Below are 20,729 nucleotides of genomic sequence, written 5' to 3' on the forward strand. Positions count from 1 at the left end.
AATTAAAAAACTGTGGTACATCTACACAATGGAATACTATGCTGCTGTAAAAAGGAAGAGTCTCCTACCATTTGCAACAGCATGGATGGAACTGGAGAGCATTATGCTAAGCGAAATAAGTCAGTCAGAGAAAAATAAATATCATATGATCTCACTCATTTGTGGAATATAATGAACAACATAAACTGATGAACAAAAACAGATCCAGAGACAGAGAAGCATCAATCAGATGCTCAAACCTCAGAGGGAAGGTAGGGGAGGGTGGGAGTTAGGGGGAGAGATCAACTGAAGGACTTGTACGCATGCCTATAAGCATAACCAATGGACACAGACATCAGGGGGGTGAGGGCATGAGCGGCAGGGGGTGGTAGTGGGGGGATAAGGACACATATGTAATACCTTAATCAAGAAAGAAAGAAAGAAAGAAAGAAAGAAAGAAAGAAAGAAAGAGAGAGAGAGAGAGAGAGGGAGGGAGGGAGGGAGGGAGAGAGGGAGGGAGGGAGGGAGGGAGGGAGGGAGAGAGAGAGAGAGAGAGAAAGAAAGAGAGAGAGAGAGAGAGAGAAAGAGAGAGAGAGAGAGAGAGAGAGAGGGAGGGAGGGAGGGAGGGAGGGAGGGAGAGAGAGAGAGAGAGAGAGAGAGAGAGAGAGAGAGAGAGAAAGAAAGAAAGAAAGAAAGAAAGAAAGAAAGAAAGAAAGAAAGAAAGAAAGAAAGAAAGAAAGAAAGAAAGAAAGAAAGACATGGCATATTTTCCCAAATCTTTAAAAGAAAAAGTACACTTTACTGCTAGTTAATCCCATGATTCCCAGACCTTTTCATAATATTCATTACCTTCCTCGGTGAGCTCTTTAGCCAACATGTCTGTATCAAACATATAGTACCCAAAATATAATGTAATATTTTAGGTTTGAGTATGAGCAGCCGGTGTAAAATAATACTCTGATAATGCAACATGAGACTCCATGACTGACTTGGAGTAGAAAGGGCAACTGAGAGGAACCAGTAAGGGGAACACTATTTGAACCACACCCATTTAAAATGCCACAATAAAGAGGCAGGACAGCAGAGTGCTCCAGAGCACACACCAAGGCCAGATGACCCACGTGGGTTCAGGCTCTAGCTAGTTACATGTATTAGATGTTAACCTCCTTTTCAGATTCCTATAAATGGGGAGCATAATAGTTCCTACTCTACAGCATTACAATAAAGATTTAAATGAGTCATTAGACATAAAGCATTTAGAAGAGGCACATAGTAATTACAATAAATATTATCAAATAAAGTAGGCAACTTATTTGTCTAAATGATTATTGATTTAGGTGATTATCTAATAATAACCTGTTGTGTGATGTGCATTCACAAATTATATGAAAAGAATAACTTTTACTTATATCCTTTGTAATGAAATATTGAGATATGAATACATAACAGTAAACAAGTACTTGGTTAGGTTCAAAGGATGTGATATCTCAAGAGAGAAATGGACTGAACTATGTTAATGGAGAGGAAGCTAAAGAGGAAAAAAAGTAAACATTGAAACCTATCCTGCTCATTTGAATTATACTATCAATGTATGATTTTCAGTATCTTCTGTGCTGTAAGAATATGTTCTCTTTGTTTACTGGTTTGTTTTTATGTATACTTTTTAAAATCTCATCAGAAAAGTCATAATCTAATACTAATCAAGTTTCAGTCATGTCTGCTGTGGCAAGTGACCCTAGAACTAAAATGACTCTTTGTTTCAGTGCTCACTGAGTTCTAAAATTCAGTGCTGCCACATGGTGTCTGTTTCAGACAACTGAGCGAGTGAGCATGGATGCAGTAACCGTGAGATTTCACATACAACTACAGACAGCTCAGATCACTAGAAATGTTAAGGGTGATTAAATAAAACAAATAAAACTGTGGTACAGCTACACAATGGAATACTATGCTGCAGTAAAAAAGAAGGAATTCTTACCATTTGCAACAGCACGGATGGAACTGGAGAGCATTATGCTAAGCAAAATAAGCCAGCCAGAGAAAGATAAATATCACATAATCTCACTCATTTGTAGAATATAATGAACAACATAAACTGATGAACAAAAACAGATCCAGAGACAGAGAAGCATCGATCAGATGCTCAAACCTCAGAGGGAAGGTAGGGGAGGGTGGAGGTTAGGGGGAGAGATCAACCAAAGGACTTGTGTGCATGCATATAAGCCTAACCAATGGACACAGACAACAGGGGGGTCGAGGGCATGAGTGGGGGTGTTCGGGGGGAGGGGGAGCGGGGGATAAGGACACATATGTAATACTTTAATCAATAAAGAAAAAAATTATTGATAAATTCAAAATAGAGGTAATGTATAAATAAACGTGTAAGATAAAAAAAAAAATTACCTTTGTATTTCTTTCTAGTTAAAAAAAAATGCTAGTTTCTTTACAAATTTCCCTAAGAAGTTTTAACAATCTTAATACCATAATTTCTTTGAAATAATGACTTATTTGTTTAAGGCTTAGCCTAAGTTTCATTAAAATTTAAAGAAAACAATCGAGCCATTTGAACAGCATGCCTTGGAAGCTGAACATACAGCATGTGATTGTGGTAACTTCAAGTAATTAAGAACTTCTTCTTTAGCAAGTCACTCTTACCTAAGAAGGAATGATTGCAACTTATTTATCACAGAATGGCTGCTTTTCCCAGTAACACTTATTAATATGAGTTAAAGTGGAAATAAATGTTCACTACACCTCAGAAAGGTAGACGGATGAAATATTTTCTCAAGATAAAGTTCAGCCGCATTCTTTGAAAATTCCCAAACTTTTAGGTGCTTATAACGTATTGTCAACAGAATACTGAATGACAGGAAAGAGTCCTGAATGGAACATCAGGAGGGCACCAGCGTGGCCAAAGAGAAATCAATTCTGTTCCGTAGTCTAATACAAGAACACATTCACATACAGCACAGAGGTGTGTTAAAGATAAAAATGTTAAGTGAAAATAAAGCTGAAACCATGCAAATATCAATAAAATAAAACAGAAAATGAACAATTAGAAAATGAACAACAACAAAAATAAGAATGTAGTATGTATTTCACAACCATAGAAAATGCCATGGCAGAAATCAAATTACAAATAAATTAATGATGATTGTTAACTTAAAAGTTTAAAAAATGCCAATAAGTCTGTCCGGGGGGAAACCAAGATGGCGGCATAGGTAAACACTGGAGATTGCTGCCTCCCACAACAACTTCAAAAATACAACTAAAAGATGGAACGGACATCATCCAGAACCACAGGAAGGCTGGATGAGTGGAAATTCTACAACTAGAAGGAAAGAGAAAAGCATACCGAGACTCAGAGGAGGTGCGGTGTGGAAGTAAAATACAAAGGTGCGGAGAGGGCTGGCGGCTGAGGACACGATTGTCTTTTTCAATCGGGAGGGAGTCTCAGGCTCTGAGCTCCAGTTCTGGGTGAGTCTCTGGGGACCCAAACTCATACGGGAGAAACGGGACTGTCTGGCATCGGTCGGAACTCGAGGGCAGCGTTCTCTCGGAGGCACACACAGCAATTGCCGGGGCCTCTGAGGACAGGACTGAGAGCAGCCATACTGCTCACTCCGCCCGCCCAGTTGATTCCCCTGGGGCTCCACCCCACCCAAGCCATGTGTGGAGGCTTTTGCATATGAAAGGCCCAGCCCTTTGTAATCTGAAAATTACTTAACAAACTGCAACTGCCCCAAGGCCCCAGGGCAACTTGCATTGCTTTACAGCTGGCTTCTGCAGGGTAGCCTCAGGCAGAGGCTAGATTAGCACCTCCTTAGATCCAAGAGCCAGTGTACCCAGTGGTCAGAGTGGGACCATCCAATTACAACTCAGATCCATAAGGGACACACTCAGGGGGCAGACTCAGTGAGCACCAAAGCCCCACTGAAGCAAGTCTTGCCCCAGAAGGGTGTCTTCAGCACAGAAGTTCTCCCACTGTAGATACAGCTGATTCTCACAGCCAATTGGTCTGGAGGTCAATTACTCCCAGTATTACCTACAACAATCAAGGCTTAACTACAACAAGACTGGGCACAAAGCCCACAAAGGGGTGCACCAAGAGTGTCTACCTCAGGTAATTGGGGAGGCTGAGCCACTGGGCCTTATAGGACACTTAGCACAGAAAGCCACTCTATTGACACAGCGAAGCATAAAAAATGCCGAGACAAAGAAACAGGACACAAATGACAGAAATAGAGGAAAGCAAACTACTGGATATAGAATTCAAAACCGCACTTTTAAGGTTTTTCAAGAATTTTCTAGAAACAGCCGATAAACTCAATGAGACCCTCAAGAAATCTAGTGAGACCCTCGATATTGTGATAAAGGACTAACTAGAAATTAAGCATACACTGACTGAAATAAAGAATATTATACAGACTCCCAACAGCAGACCAGAGGAGCGCAAGAATCAAGTCAAAGATTTGAAATACAAAGAAGCAAAAAACACCCAACCGGAAAAGCAAAATGAAAAAAGAATCCAAAAATACGAAAATAGTGTAAGGAGCCTCTGGGACAGCTTCAAGCATACCAACATCCGAATTATAGGGGTGCCAGAAGATGAGAGAGAGCAAGATATTGAAAACCTATTTGAAGAAATAATGACAGAAAACTTCCCCTACCTGGTGCAAGAAATAGACTTACAAGTCCAGGAAGTGCAGAGAACCCCAAACAAAAGGAATCCAAAGAGGACCACACCAAGACACATCATCATTAAAATGCCAAGAGCAAAAGACAAAGAGAGAATCCTAAAAGCGGCAAGAGAAAGAAACTCAGTTACCTACAAGGGAGTACCCATACGACTGTCAGCTGATTTCTCAACAGAAACTTTGCAGGCCAGAAGGGAGTGGCAAGAAATATTCAAAGTGATGAATACCAAGAACCTACAACCAAGATTACTTTATCCAGCAAAGCTATCATTCAGAATTGAAGGTCAGATAAAGAGCTTCACGAATAAGAAAAAGCTAAAGGAATTCATCACCACCAAACCAGTATTATATGAAATGCTGAAAGGTATCCTTTAAGAAGAGGAAGAAGAAGAAAATGGTAAAGATACAAATTATGAACAACAAATACACATCAACAAGTGAATCTAAAAATCAAGTGAATAAATAATCTGATGAACAGAATGAACTGGTGATTATAATAGAATCAGGGACATAGAAAGGGAATGGACTGACTATTCTTGGGAGGGAAAGGGGTGTGGGGGATGCGGGAAGAGATTGGACAATAATCGTGCACCTATGGATGAGGACAGTGGGTGGGGAGTGAGGGAGGAGGGTGGGGTGGGAACTGGGTGGAGGGGAGTTATGGCAGAAAAAAGAGGAACAAATGTAATAATCTGAACAATAAAGATTTAATTAAAAACATATATATATATATATATATATATATATATATATATATATATATATATATATATATGTTTTAAAAAAAAAAGTCTGTCCAGGATTGTCCTTTTCCATTCCCCATCACATCACTGTCTCCGACTCTCACAGAAAATGTTGTTGTCATGGTTGTTGCCTATTGCAGAAGACACTTACAAAATCACAAACTCAAGCCTTGGTCAAAATTAGCCCTATTTAATGTAAATATATATTTCAACACATATATATTTCAACATTGTGAGACTTGGAACAGAGGAACCCAACTATGCTGTGACCCACAAAAACTGTGACATAGCCCTGGTTGGGTGGCTCAGTTAGTTGGAGCATTGTCCTCTACACTAAAAGGTTCGATTCCTAGTCAGGGCACGTACCTAGGCTGCAGGTTCAATCCCCAGCTGGGGAGCCAACTGATTGATGTTTTGCTCTCACATCAATGCTTCTCTCCCCCTCACACCCCACCCTCCTCTTTCCTTCTTTAAAAAAAAAATCAATAAAAACATATCCTCAGTGAGGATTAAAAAAAGCACACAAAACTATGGGATAATAAACTGGTAGTATTTTAAGCCATAAAGTTTATGGTAATTTGATACAGAGCAACAGAAAACTAATATAGTATCTGAGGTGATTTAGATAACCAAAACAAAAAACATAGTTATGGACTCCAGGGATGGGAGCACTGGACTGAGCAAGAAAACAAAAATAATGATTATGTAGGTAGGTTTTCACCATGTCAGCAAATCCTTTGACACGACTCTCATGTGTGTAATGTCCCCTCCCCACAGCACAGCCAGCCTTGGTGACTCGCGCATAGCCCATCGAATGCAGCAGAAATGATGCTGAGTGACTTCCTCAGTTAACTCAGTTTCTGTCCAACTCCCTGCAACACTCACTTCTAGAACCCACTTTACTAGGGAGTTTGGTACTAGGTTTTCAGGGGAAGCACAGCTTTTCCACGTTCCATTTAGTAATTACAGATTTTCCCTTGTAAATATATCATCCTTAGGGACTTCAAGGAGAGAAGTGGCTGCAGAGAAGCAGAACTTGGCCATCCCTAGATTCCCCGGCCATCACACCACCAACTCCACCATTAACCTCTGATGTGAACCAGCCAAAATAGCAGCCTCAATAGCAGTCACTGTAATCCAGAGTAAGGTGGAATATTTAAATATTTAAAGATAGGGAGAATTGTCAATTACTGATAGAAAACATCTCTCTTGTTTCTTTATATGCCTTGGAAAGTTCTTCCAAATTGATTTGCTGTAAAACTCTAAGCAATCTACCTAACATTTTAGTCTCCACATTTCTAATCCAAACAAACTTCAGAAATAATATTTGAGTGAGTGAAGAAATTTCTTGAAAATATTTGAACAAAAAGTCTTCTCATGTCTAAAATAAACGTTCATTTTATTAATTAAATCAACAAATACTAATGGATACAGTGATATGAGGTAAAAATATCTGACACAGTCCCTGGCCTCAAGGAGGTTATAATAAACATAGTAAGTATTTAACTCAACATAAGGCAGCATATAATAAGCTCTACAAGAAAGGTACAATAGAAGAAATTGCAATGCAGCTGGAGATCCAAGAAAGAACTCAGAATTGAATAACCTCTCCCAAACCCAAGCTTCTCAGTTCCCTTTTCCTTTATCTACTCCAATACCCTACACCTGAAATTATTCCATCCTTCACATCTTCAATGTTGGAACCCTCTTTCAGACTAAACTCTACCTCCCTATTGTGAGGAAATCCTTACCTCCCCCGCTCCCATGAGTCTCCATAGAGGGGAGACTCGCCGGAGGAGGCAAGTAGTTAATCTGATTGGCTGATCACCCTACCCCACCGTCACTTGGGAGGAAAGAAGAATAAACAGCATGTTGGCCTTAGGTCTCCAAACAATTTATCAGAATTTCTGTAATTTATCAGACTCTCTGGAACCTGTTCGGCCATTGAACTCTGTCCCTTAACATTTGTGTTTCATTCTCAAAATCTGAGAACTCAGAAGGGGCAGATGGATGAGTTATTAATCCCCCAAATATGCATCAATCCCTTTCTCTTTCTGTTCAACATTCCCTAAAACCATCAACCGTGGATCAATTTAGCTGTTCTCTAGCCCCATCTTAAAGAAAATACTCTTCAGCTTACTCAGCAATCATGTCCATCAGTTATTCCCTCTCTCTCCTGAAGCTTCAACTTTTGATTCTGACAACTCTTTCCTCTTCATTCAGACACACCCAAAACCTATTTTAAAAACAAAGTAAAAGAACAACAAAACCAAAACTCTCTCTTCAAGCTTGACCATTCTTCTAGCTATCTTTGTTCTCCTTTAAAAGCCCAGTTTTTAGGAAATGTAACCTACCCTGGCTCCCTCTGCCTTTCCACGTTGCATTCTCGGGGCAGCCTGATGCATGCCAGACTCTACAAAACTATTCGCATCAATGTGACCAAATGACCTCTGAGCTAACAAATTCAACAAGCAATTTTCATTTCTTCTTTGACTTGACCTCTCAACTGTATTTGATGTTTAGCAACTTCCGTCTTGAAACTCTCTTCCACCGGCTTTTTATAACATCACTGCCTCCTGATGCTCCTTCTAGACTTCAGAATGCTCTCTCTCAGTCTTTATTGGTTAAACCTTAAATTTTAACATTTTCCCAGGATTCTATTCTTGGCTTTCCTCTTCTCAAACTAAACTCTCCCTAGGGAGGGGGGAGGGGGAGGGGAAAGGCCTATTTACACCATGCATTATCCCACATACCCATAAATCAGTAAGACGAAATCTGAACTCATGTGCTTCCTCCCCCACTCCCAGCCCTACCAGTGCTTACCTGCTCGGTACCTGCTTACCTGTCTGTCCTCCCTGCCCTGGCCTGCCTGGGGGATGGATGGACACACACTGCTGTGGGCAGTGGTGGCTCCCTAGAGCAGGGACTGGGAGTGTGAGTGAGGACAACTACATAACGAGAGCAATGCATCTTAGAGGAACTAAAAGGAACCCCAGATGAACTCCACTGAGTTATACTGTATCTTAAAGGGAAGTGACATGTATGTAATCTATTTATTTATCCATCCGTCCATCTCTGAAGCTCTTGTGCGTATTAGCACAGGAGCCTGCACATAGTACTCAATGCAGGGTACTCCATTCCTTTCTTTGAATCAAAAAAGTAGAAGAAGAATGGGATATCTGAGATAAGCTTTGAAGACAGAATTTCAAGTACAGATGTAGGAGGAATCATGTGAGTCAGAGGGAATAGGAAAAGCACAGGCTCAGACAGAAATGCTGGACTGGCAGGGTGTATGAAGCCAAATATCACCACCAACATGAGAATACTGAGGCATGGTTTTATAAGACTTTAAAATGGAGCCAGAGATGCAGCTTGGCAGGTGATGGCAAGCCAGTAAAGTGTTTAAAACAATGGGATTTGCGATTGGAAAGAAAAAGAATTAAATGGACAGGGGACACCTCTTAAATAACTACCAAGTGAATTTCCTAAGTGAGACGAAATAAAGACCTGAACTACAGCAACTACAGTAAAAGTAGAAGGGGAAAATATTATTTTTGAGATTGAAGGTGAAAACCAAAATTTTTGAGTATTCAAGAATGATTACGTTAGTTGAAGCATTAAATTGAAAGGAGGTGGAAAATTTAAATCAATACCATTCCCATTGTGAATGGTGCTGGGTGTTGGAATATCAAGCTTATTGTGCTAGCAAAGAGCTCCCACAAGCATAGGTTGACATACAATTGGCAATTGAAAAGGGCATTCTTTATACGCCAGGAAAGGTCATTTATACTTTCGGAGTAGGGAGTGAGCAAAATAGAATCATACCGTGAAACTGTTGTTAGCATTTTTTGTGCTTGCTTCAGCTACACTGGCATCTGAGAGGTCAACTTCATCAAATATCAGAGACTGTTAATGAAAAAGAACACAAACATATTAAATGAAAACCGAACTCAATGCTCCTCAATAATATTTTACTATCAGGTCATGACCATGTGGCTATGTCAGGAATTAGGAATAGAAAATAAAGAAAAATTTAAGTCAGTGATACTTTGTGAGTAAAGTCACTAAGTACAACTAACACATAAATCCCAAACTGAAAAGTACCTCAAAGAACTCCAGGACACTGTTTTGATGCAAAATGCTCTGTGTTCTCTGGAAGCATAATTCATGGGGAATCTACTAAATGCAACACATACACACACACACACACACACACACACACACACACACACACACACTCACACCACTATCTTTAAACCTTGTAACAACTTTGCCAGGAAGGCAGAGGCAACGTTGTTCCCAAATTTGCTAAGTGAGAAAGAAAAACAACTAGGCCTGCCTCAGATCATGGTGAGTTACTGAACTTTCTGAACCTTACATTCCTCATCTATAAATGTGTTCAAATGAGATGAGGATGTGCTCTGCAAATATAAGATGATGTTTCTTTTATACTCTTAAAAGTGGTCTTAAGAAAAAAGTGACAATGGTAAAAACGCCAGAGAAACGAAATCTTAAAAATGTACAGTTTAGCCCTGGCCAGATGTCTCAATTGGCTGGAGCGTCATCCAGTACATTAAAAAAGGTTGGGGGTGCGATCTCTAGTCAGGGAGCATATGGGAGGCAACCAATCGATGTTTTTCTCTCACACCGATGTTATCCACCGACCCTCCTCTTCTAAAATCAATAAGAACATATTTTCAGGTGAGGATTTTTTTTAAATATACAATTTAGAAATTCTAATAAATAAATGTACCCTTCCCACTTAGTCATCTGGTCATTGTTCACTCATCATTGTTCTTCCAGCCAGGCAGTACAGCAATGCTTCTCTAGAATGCAGAAAAGGGGGGGGGGGGGCCTTCTCTGATAGCTTCCACCCGGCCCCTCCCCCCCCACCCCCAGATCTCCAGGGGATTATGCTTTAATCCAACCAATCTGACTACAAGACTTGTTCCCTGACTGAAAAAAATTTATAACCTAGCACAGGCGATAAAATTGACACAACTAATTTTAATGTAAGATAGACCATTACAATGGAAGAGATGAGATACTGCGAAATGCTCTGGAAGATCACAGATGATTTCTCCAGCAAAGATCACTTACACTCTTTCTCTTTTGACTAATGAAATAAAAGCTATTTGAGGGGCATTTTTAGAAATAACAGGGAATTTTGTCAAGTGGAGACAGAGGGAAGGTCACTGGAGACGGGAGACCAAGGGCAAGGCTGAGACTGGCTGGTCAGTGCAGCCTACAGATACAGGTGAAGTCAGGATGGAGCCAGACCAGGAACAAGCCTACACATAACAACTTTTAAAACAAGACTGTTTTATCTGGTTATTATTTCTACAGCTGCATAAACTAAGATTTAGGTTTTGTTTGTTGATTTGTTTTTACTTCCTGGTGTATAATGCTACTAACTACATCAGGTACTTAAGTTCTTTAATATGGAAATAACTAAATTGGCACAGTAATAAGAATCTTAATGTTTATTTTTTAAAAATCCTAAAGTATCAGATCTAAATTGAAACAATCATTATAATTTTTTTCGTTCAAAACTACATCACTCTTATTTTATTCAATGGTTATATAAAAATTATTTAAAGTCTTATTTTTATTTCACCATGATTTTTATTTTTAAATAATTTTAAATGTTTTTTTTATTGATTTCAGAAAGGAAGGGAGAGAGAGATAGAAACATCAATGATGAGAGAAAATCATTGACCAGCTGCCTCCTGCACACCCCACACTGGGGACCGAGCCCACAACCCAGGCAAATGCCCTGACCAGGAACCAAACTGTGTCTTCCTGGGTCATAGGTTGATGATCAACCAGAGCCACACCAGCCAGGCTATGATTTTTATTTCTAACCTCTAGCATAGTGAGTGATTATTTTGTGTGCCAGGCACTATGTCAGCACTTCATGTCTATTATGTCATTTAGCCGCCTCTCATGATCACGTGCGTCCACAGCACTGCTCTGGAATATGCTGGAACTGAGATAGGAACTCTGATTCGTCACTAGTATAGCAATGCTCTCACTCACGGTCAGGAAAATATTTATAATGTAAAAAAATAGCAAGAAAGGGGAGAAAATCCAAAATTCTGAGTTTATTCTATCTAATAAGGTTACATTTAATATTTTATTTAATTGGAAGGAAAAAAGGCTGGGAGAAAATGGAAGGAAGAAATGAGGAAGGAAGGGAGGGAGGGAGGGAGGGAGGAAGCAGGAAAGCAGGGAGGAAAGGAAACTACAGTAGAACCTTCCTATTCCATTCTCCTTATGGTACACGCCATGAAACTGACTCAAATGGGCTCCCTTGGGATTTGGTCCAAGATAGGTCACATTTATATTGAATTCATGTAAGAGCAGAAAGGCTATAGTGAGCCCCAGGACAAAAACAGTTTAGAGAACCAAAATTTTAAATCCATCCACAACCTCAGGTGCTTGCAACTAGTAGTCTCTCAAATTACCTTTGAGTCCTTTGCATAATAAAGTGTACGGCCTCGAAGCTTGAAGTATCGCTTTTTCCACCTTTGGAAAGAACTGGTTTGCTTCAGCAGCTGTCCCTCTTTAATACTGGTCTGGGGGAAGACAAAGCACAATGACATGATTAAAATGAAATCCAAAGCCAAATAAAACTCACAATTAATGACACACTATCATTAATACTTTGAATATTGCTTCCCATGTCCCACAAATTTCATGAGAGAATATTTTCTTCTTTTTGTTCAACCAAGGGAGCACATGTGCAAAGTCCTAAAGAGCAACAGTAATTGGCTCAGTTCCCTGACCTCCAAGTAGTCACAAACAGCCTGAAAGGCACAAGCACACAAACTAGCCCTCGCAATACAGGGGGATGCACACCATGACTTGCATTAGTAAGTATTTAATAAATGGTGCAAAGGGTAGAGACATCGTATAATGGAATGATTTTAAAAAGCATGGGCTTTGCATCCCTATGACTATTTTTAAAACTGAAAATTTGTACTTCTTTCACCCTTTTCACCCCTCTCTTCTGCCCGCCTCCCATCTGGCAGCAATCATGAATACAGTCAATAATCCTATCTAAAGAGGTAATATGCAAACTGACCATCCCTCCAACACACAAGATGACCGCCCCCATGTGGTCAAAGATGGCTGCCCCATTTGGACACAAGATGGCCTGCAGGGGAGGGCAGTTAGAGGCAACCAGGCCTGCAGGGGAGGGCAGTTTGGGGGGGCCCAGGTTGGCAGGGGGCAGTTGGAGACAACCAGGCTGGCAGGGGAGGGCAGTTAGGGGTGACCAGGCCAGCAGGGGAGGACAGTTGTGGGGGACCAGGCCTGCAGTGAAGGGCAGTTGGGGGCGACCGGGCTGGCAGGGGAAGGCAGTTGGGGGTGATCGGGCCAGCAGGGGAGGGCAGGTGGGAGCGATCGGGCTGGCAGGGGAGTAGTTAGGCGTCGATCAGGCTGGCTGGGTTAGGGGGTGATCAGGCTGGCAGGCAGAAGCAGTTAGGGGCAATCAGGCAGGCAAGCGGTTGGGAGCCAGCAGTCCTGGATTGTGAGAGGGATGTCCGACTGCCCTGTGGGATCGGGCCGAAACGGGCAGTCGGACATCCCTCGAGGGGTCCCAGATTGGAGAGGGTGCAGGCTGGGCTGAGGGACACACCCCCTCAGTGCACAAATTTTGTGCACTGGGCCTCTAGTATTATAATAACTACATATGGTGTCAGATGGATACTAGACTTATTAGGGTGATCACTTTGTAAGTTATATAAATCTCTAATCACTATGTTGTACACATGAAACTAAGATAATATTGTATTGTCAACTATAATTTAAAAATAAATCTTTAAAAAGAAGAAAGAAAAATAAAAGCATGGGCGCTGGAGCTAAAAATCTAGTGTTCAACTCCTGGTGCCATCACTTAGTAGCTGGATGATCTTAAACAAACTACTAAACTTCCTTGTGCCTTTACTCATCTATAAAATGGGATAACTTCTGGGGTTGTTGTGAGGAATAATTAAGAACACGTAAAGGACTTACTGCACGGCACACAGCAAGTGGTCGTTAAATAGCACCCAGCTAGTGACACATGTTACTACAACAAACACACGTTCAAAGCACTGTGCATGGCAGTCCAGAGAAGGGAGCATCAGCTCTGCTCAGAGGGACCCAACGTCCTCTCTGGGGAGTTTATCAGAATGGCAAGGGATGAAGAAGGGAATTTCATGTGTGTGCAAAATTAGAAAGGTTTAAAACACCGTGGATATTTGGGAAATCTTCAAAAAGCTTTCAGTTATGAATGCAAAGAAGAGCTTACGAGGGGAAGCAGCAGATGTGGCTGGAAGAGGTAGGCAGGGGCTCTGTGACCCTGGGCCGGGCCAGACCCTGTGCTACGTGCTTTATCCAAGTTCATTTCATCATCACCATCGAAAGGCTTGGAACCCCTCCAACCTCACATAGTCATCTCCCCTACACTTGGTCTCCTCCACCCGCAAGGATGCTTTGCTTTTAGGTGGCATATATTCTCCTCCCTTAGGTCTGGATACTACCTGATCCCTCCACCTGGACTGCTCTCCCCTCAGATATCCATCTGCCCAACCCCTCACCTCCTCAGTGAGACCCAGCTCACTGACCGCCAGTTTAACCCAACAACTTACTCTCTGTATCTCCCCATCTTGGTCTTACTCCCCCACACAATGTACTATCTTCTAATGTATCGTGTAATTTACATATTTATTGTGTTTATTGTGCTATCCCTATTAGAAGGTCCTTGAGTTTATTATACATAAAAAATAAAATTTAATGTTTCATTTCAATTGGAAGTAAAAACAAAAAAGGAAGAAAGCAGGAAACTACACTTATAGCAAATAAACTTACAGCCTTGTTATGAGATTGTCCTCAGGAGACAGGTCGCAGGACTAACTCTAATAGATCCCCTTAGATGGGGTCCAAGATGGATCACATTTCCACCGAATTCACAGAAAAGCAGTAAGGATATCATGAGCCTCCAAGACAAAAACAGCTTATAGAAACAGAATTAAATTCACCCTACCAGGCTGCACACTGGTATATCTCAAGTGCCAGTTCATGTATAGCAGTTATCAAGATTTAATCCACACTTATCTGAGTGAAGAGTTTACTCCCAACCTATACACTACACTGTCTTTTATTATCAACAAGACATAAAACATTGAGAAAAGTTTGTTGTCACCAATAAGGTAGTTAAATTATATTACTGTTTACCTTCGATTTCAGATTTTCTCTATACAGTAGCCTGCTCTAAGACTGTCCTCTAGGAATTGCTGAGAGATCCCTAAAACTTAATGCTAACAAAATACTTTTGAAACTCTGGTAGCAAAGAGCTTGATTTGGACGCTGACAGACAACCTTCCAAACTGGCTCTGCCACACACGAGCTATGACCTGGGCAAGTTACCCCAGCTCTCTGTGCCCGTTTCCTCTCCAAAAACATGGGAATAATAATACCAACCTCACAAGCTTGTTGCACCTAATTTAATCACAGGCTGATGCCTGGAGACCACTTACACTGTCTGGGTTACAGAAAACATCCAATAAATGGCAGAAAGTGTTATTATGGTGATATCATTACGCTATTAACTTCAGAGAGTACCTGCCAGGCACCGAATAATAAGAGCTTCTTGGAAGAAGAGAACGTGTTCCAAGGCCACTGTGAGGGCAAGTAATAGCTGGAGCAGGAGGAGAGTGTCAAGAGAAGCGAAGGGAGATGAGAGGCAGGAGCTGCTGGCTCTTTATTCTAAGTGCAAAGAGCTAGCGAGATGTTCGTAGCAGGAGGGTGAGCATGGGGAAATGGGTGTGAAGGGCAGTGGGGGCCAGGTGGGAGGCTGCTGCTGGAGTCCAAGGCAGCGATCCCAAATAAAGTTCTAGCAACACTGACATGGACAGGAGGAGAGCAATGTGAGATGTTATTTTGGAGGCAGAATCCACTGAAGTTACTGACAGGCATGAAGGACAGGAGAGAAAAGAACCAAGGAAACTCTCAGCATTTGGCTTGGGGAGCTAGATGTAAAAGACTGCGGGAGAACGGGTACTGGGGAGATGGCTGTGAGCTTCACTGCTGCACTGCTCTAGCATCTAATGTTACGCTGGGTAGAGAGTCTATAATTCTTAAACCCAAACACAAAGTATTGAAATGCTGTAAAATGTAACTTATCCAAAGAACAAATCATTTGGAGATTCAAAATACAGAAGCGAGTGTATTGTGATTTTTGTAAAATTCTATTTAAGGCAATGAGGAAGAAAATTTAATGTTTGGTCTATTTGTGTTCTATAAACACTGTTTTAAGAAAACATAAATAACCTACTTCATTCTCTACATGGTTATTAGAATAATTCTCTACAACAAAAAGCTGATTGTATTATGTATTCATCAGTTCCTTACTGCCTACACAGCATAAAGTCCAAACTTCTATATGTACCACAGAAGGCCCTACATAATGCTCTCCAACCTCATCACAGGCCCCTTCCCATGCTCCCCCCCTCTGCCCTAAAGTTCTCTTAATCTGGCCTGTCTTGAAAGCTCCCATTCAATTCAACTCTGATCCAGTGCCACTGCCCCTGTGGAAGCTTCTCTGGCCCCCTCGGAAGAAGTGACCACTCCCACTTTTGTTTCTCTAAGACGCCCTTATCCTAACCACGTAACAGCACCTCCGACACTGAATGGCATAGGTTTACATGTTTGTGATTCCACCATGCTGTGACATTCTTAAGAGCAAAGACTGCATCCTATGTATTTTAATAACATTGCCCAGGTAACACAGCTGACACCCTAGGGCCTTCATAAATATTGAAATGAACAACTTTCAGTTAAAGAGTGAAATGGTATGCAAGGTAACTTCGTATTTTAAAAGCATGAAAGAACTGGAAAACAGGAAATAGTGACTGGAAATTATTTTATGGTTTCTAGCATTCAGCAGGTCTGAGCCTCCTTTCACTTGTATAAAAACAAGCAGATACAATGCACAAAGGTGTATGTGCCTCTAGGTGCATGCAGAGGGACAGAAAAATATCTATCCTGATTTTAAGAATATTGCTAATTTAGAGATGATCCTTACATAATCACTTTGAAAGCAAATAATTTGGGGGTTTTTTCTATATAATCTTATGTTCTTCAAATATTGCATAAGCATGGATTAACCTGCAATGTGTGAGGCTGTGGGGAATACAAACGTGTAAAATACAGTCCTCATCTTCATGAATTTACAAATTTCTCTATGTTGTAACATACACAGTTAATTTTAAACTCTTGAAGAGAAGAAGAAAACATTCTGAGGCTGGCCTGCCTTCCTCTAAGAGATGTGATTTAAACGATTTAAGTAGGAGGCAATTATTCTCATGAGTTAATCCTCAAAATAAACTTCTGTTTACATATGGCTATTTAAACACTTTTTATAAAAGAAGCATAACAATGATTAATTTGCAACAGTTTTATCAAATCTTCTCTCTATATAAAAGGCTAATATGCTAATTGTCCATCCAACCAGTAGCTATGACACACACTGACCACCAGGGGGCAGATGCTCAACGCAGGAGCTGCTGAGCTGCAGCGACTTGGCAGCAGCGGTTCTCAGGTGATGCACCCCAAAACCAGAGAGGAGGGAGCTCAATTCCTCATGGGCCTGCGCGATTCCACCTTCAGCCATGGGTGCTGGGGCACTGTTGTTGCTGGGGCACTGTTGGCCCCAATCTCGTTTACTGTACACTTGCGTTTGCGGTCCACAGCCTGTACCACAGCAACTTTGCAGACTGCCCTCTCACACTCCGGGACCTCTTGGGGGATGTCCGAGAGCCGGTTTTGCCCCGATCACTGCAGGCCAGACCGAGGGACCCCACCTGCCGGAGGGACCCCACTTACTCCGTAGACGCCTTTGAGCCACAGCGCCATCCCAGGTGCAGCCGGCCAGGGATTACGGGAGGATGGTTCCAGGGCGTGTCTGGCCCATCTCGCCCAATCCCGCCCTGCCAGCCACCTTCTAATTAATTTCCTTTCAATGCGCACGAATCCATGCACCGGGTCACTACTATAATTGTAAGTGTGGTTCACAGAAAAACATATGCAGCTCCAAAAATCTCAAAATCATGAGCATGCTAAGTGATAAAACAAGGACTCATTCTTTAAAATCATAGTACTTATTACATTCACTATTAATGTTCAATTTGAATAACAAATTGAAGTTAGTAACAGGTATAAGAAAGTTATTAGAGTTATATTTACAAATCTATTAAAATTAAATACTAGATTTATTAATTCTACTTTTTCACAATCTCTAGGGTAAGGGAAAAACTCTCCCCTCCCTCAAAAAAGGGCTTAGAAACATATACATTTAACTGCCATTTAGTCATACAATGTGGTGGTCTGACTCATGAAAAATCAGTTAAGCCATATAGACTTCAATGAACTCTGATAATCCAGTTTCCAAATATTAAAACGACTTCCAAATATTAAAATGAAAAGTTAAGTGAAGATGGCTTTGAAAAAATATTTCAGTAACATAAGCTTTAAGCTGAAAGGTCACGTACGCAGCTGGCTTTCTGAGGCTGTTTTTAGTCCAATGTCTTACAGCTCATCTCACACCCCTTGCTCAGAACACACAAAAGTAATTTCTCTTCTGAATTAAACACACCCGAGTGCTCTAGAATTCCACCTAAGCTTTCAGAAACACTTCAGTGTCACAAGTTGAAGTCACTTAGATGGACCACTACTTTCCCGTCCTGAGGAGAATGCAACTCTACAAACAGCCATTCAGCGAGGCTTCTGTAAAGCTAAGAATCTTTGAAAAACCAGTTACTGCCTGATTTATCTGATAAATGTGCATTTCATATGTTGGCTATTTTGGGCCATCAAATAGGTATGGTGAGAAGCTCGACAAGATGAAGTAGAAATGCCAGTGATGACTCATCTTTTACAGATGCCTTCAAAAATTCCAGAGGAACCCCTCATTTGTCCTAGCATTGCCCCAACATGACCCCTTAACTTCTCTTGCAGGGATTAGGAATGGAATCTGTTGTGATGGGAGATGTGAGTTGCTATGGACTGAATGTTTGTGTTCATCCACAGTTAAAATCCTAACCCTACCCGGGTAGCTCAATTGGTTGGAGTGTCATCCTGTACACCAAAAGGTGGCGGGTTCAATTCCCGGTCCGGCACATACCTAGGGTTCAGGTTTGATCCATGGTCTGTCTCTTTCCTTCCTCCCTCCCTTCCTTCCTCTCTTCCTCTCATTCAAATCAATGAACGTATCCTCAGGTGAGATTAAAAAAGCAATCCTGAAGCCTAGTTTGATGATTTGAGGAGGTAGGGCCTTTGGGAGGTGATTAGGTCATGAGCAGGAGCCCTCATGAATAGAATTACTGTCTCATAAAAGACCCAGAGAGTTCTCCCGCCCCTCCGTCACCTGACGGCACAGCTAGAAGATGGCTATCTATGCATCAGAAAGCAAGTCCTCACCAGACACCACGTCTGTGGTGCCTTGATCTAGGACTTCACAGTCTCCCAAACTATGAGAAATAAATATTGTTGTCTAAGCCACCCAGTGTATGGTATTTTTGTTAGAGCAGTCTGCACAGACTAAGACATGGACCAAGGGAGTTTTTACCACTCTATATTTTATATACAACTATTTCTCTCCTACCTCTTTTAACTATGGTCTACACCATCTTCCCAAACAGAGAATTTCTCTTTGCCATATACATTTCCTAATTCATTTTGTCATGTAAGCTCCAGTAAAGCTGTCTTGCTTTCTTGGCATTTGTACAAAGCTATAACATCATGAGTCTACTTCCTGTAAGCCTCTTTAGTTTTACAGACTAAAGTGAACGGGTATGTCACTGTGTTGTGATATATGGGACAATGGATATGAAAGAATACATGGTGTGATGCGGTATTATCATCAACATTTGTCCCCATAATAAGCATTATTGATTTATTATAGATATTCCAATGGTTCTTCCCAACAAGTCAATATAATGATAGAAAGTATAAAAGAATTAGACCTGACCCTAAAAAGAGCCCCAGGTTGGGTTCCACATCTGGCTCCACCATTTACTAGTAGCTTTGTGACTTCAAACAAATAAAAACATCTATAAACCTAAATTTCACCATCTGAAAGGTGAGGATAAACATCACCTGCCCTGTATTCCTCAGAGTTGCTAGTAGAAAGCAAAATATGTGTAAATATCTTTCATAAACTCCCAAAAGCCATATAAATATGAAGTACCATAAGTAAGGGACTCTTTTAGCAGGTCGTACTTTTGGGAAAAGGTGTAAATGGGATTGATACAAGTTATAAAAAAAGAGAGAACATTCGTCCCGAAATGTGTCACGTTTTCTAAATATTAAACACAAGAACAGAAATCAATCATGAAATTGTATATAATATAATGATGGATCAGAGTTTGCAACTGCTCCATGTTATTATTTTACTTCTGAGAATATCATCTTGTTTACCAGTGAGAATTAGAAAGTAATAACGCCACTTGAAAGCCACTGGCACTTGGAAATTCAATTAGCCCCAAACTAATATATCTATTCCCCAACTAGCCTGCAAGCTCCATGGGAACAGGCCTGCCCACCTTCGTCATCACTGCAGCCCTAGCACTTGTCACAGTTCCCAGCTCAGAGGACAGCTCTTAATAATTCTTCACTGACAAATTAATGAATGATGTGAAGAATGACATTCAAATAAAGCAGTTAAAATGCCTTTTGGGTAATCTTGAACTATACATGATCTTAAGAGCCTGGGCAGGAACTTGACAGCATTCTGAGAATTGGACTCGGACCAGCTTATTCTGTGGCCATCTCTTTCTCACTTATAAATGTTCCTGCAGAAAATATAACCATTTAGCTGTTGACAATTCTGCTTTTTTTTTCTCTCCAAATGGAAGGCCATACTGCTTTTATTCACTACCATTTCATCATTATAAAGGGAGGTCATCTATCTCATCAGCATTAATATTGTACTCAGGTGGTATGTAAGGCAGATATAACAATGCAATGTGGAAATCAACTAATATGGGTAAAAAATTTCCTATCTTTCCATAATTTCTCCAACAGTTGAACTTAAATAATTTTGCTTGAAAGGTGGTCAAACACAAACCACACAGATCCACATGTAATCTTGTCTTCACACAAGTTTGCTATTAAATGTACTGTGTCTCCCTATTATTATAACACTAGAGGCCCAGTGCACGAACTTCATGCACTGGGGGGGGGGGGGGGTGCCCTCAGCCCAGCCTGCACCCTCTCCAATCTCGGACATCCCTCTCACAATCGGGGACCGCTTGCTCCTAACCAC

General features: G+C 41.0%; 1 protein-coding gene across 14 annotated transcripts in view; it reads right to left on the bottom strand.

The window, feature by feature from the left end:
• Positions 1-20,729, bottom strand: part of DGKH (diacylglycerol kinase eta) — a 214,006-nt gene that overhangs the window by 112,725 nt on the left and 80,552 nt on the right. For all 14 annotated transcript variants that reach the window (XM_059684734.1, XM_059684731.1, XM_059684729.1 and 11 more), the window contains 2 exons: positions 11,887-11,997; positions 9,245-9,325 (listed from right to left, as the gene is read on the bottom strand). Coding sequence is in view for 13 of the 14 variants with exons in the window: in XM_059684731.1 (XP_059540714.1) it covers positions 9,245-9,325; positions 11,887-11,997 (192 nt within the window). In the remaining variant the exon portion in view is untranslated. The remainder of the gene's footprint in view (positions 1-9,244; positions 9,326-11,886; positions 11,998-20,729) is intronic.

Source organism: Myotis daubentonii, chromosome 2 (genome assembly GCF_963259705.1).
Source record: "Myotis daubentonii chromosome 2, mMyoDau2.1, whole genome shotgun sequence".
In the NCBI taxonomy this organism is placed as follows: Eukaryota; Metazoa; Chordata; class Mammalia; order Chiroptera; family Vespertilionidae; genus Myotis; species Myotis daubentonii.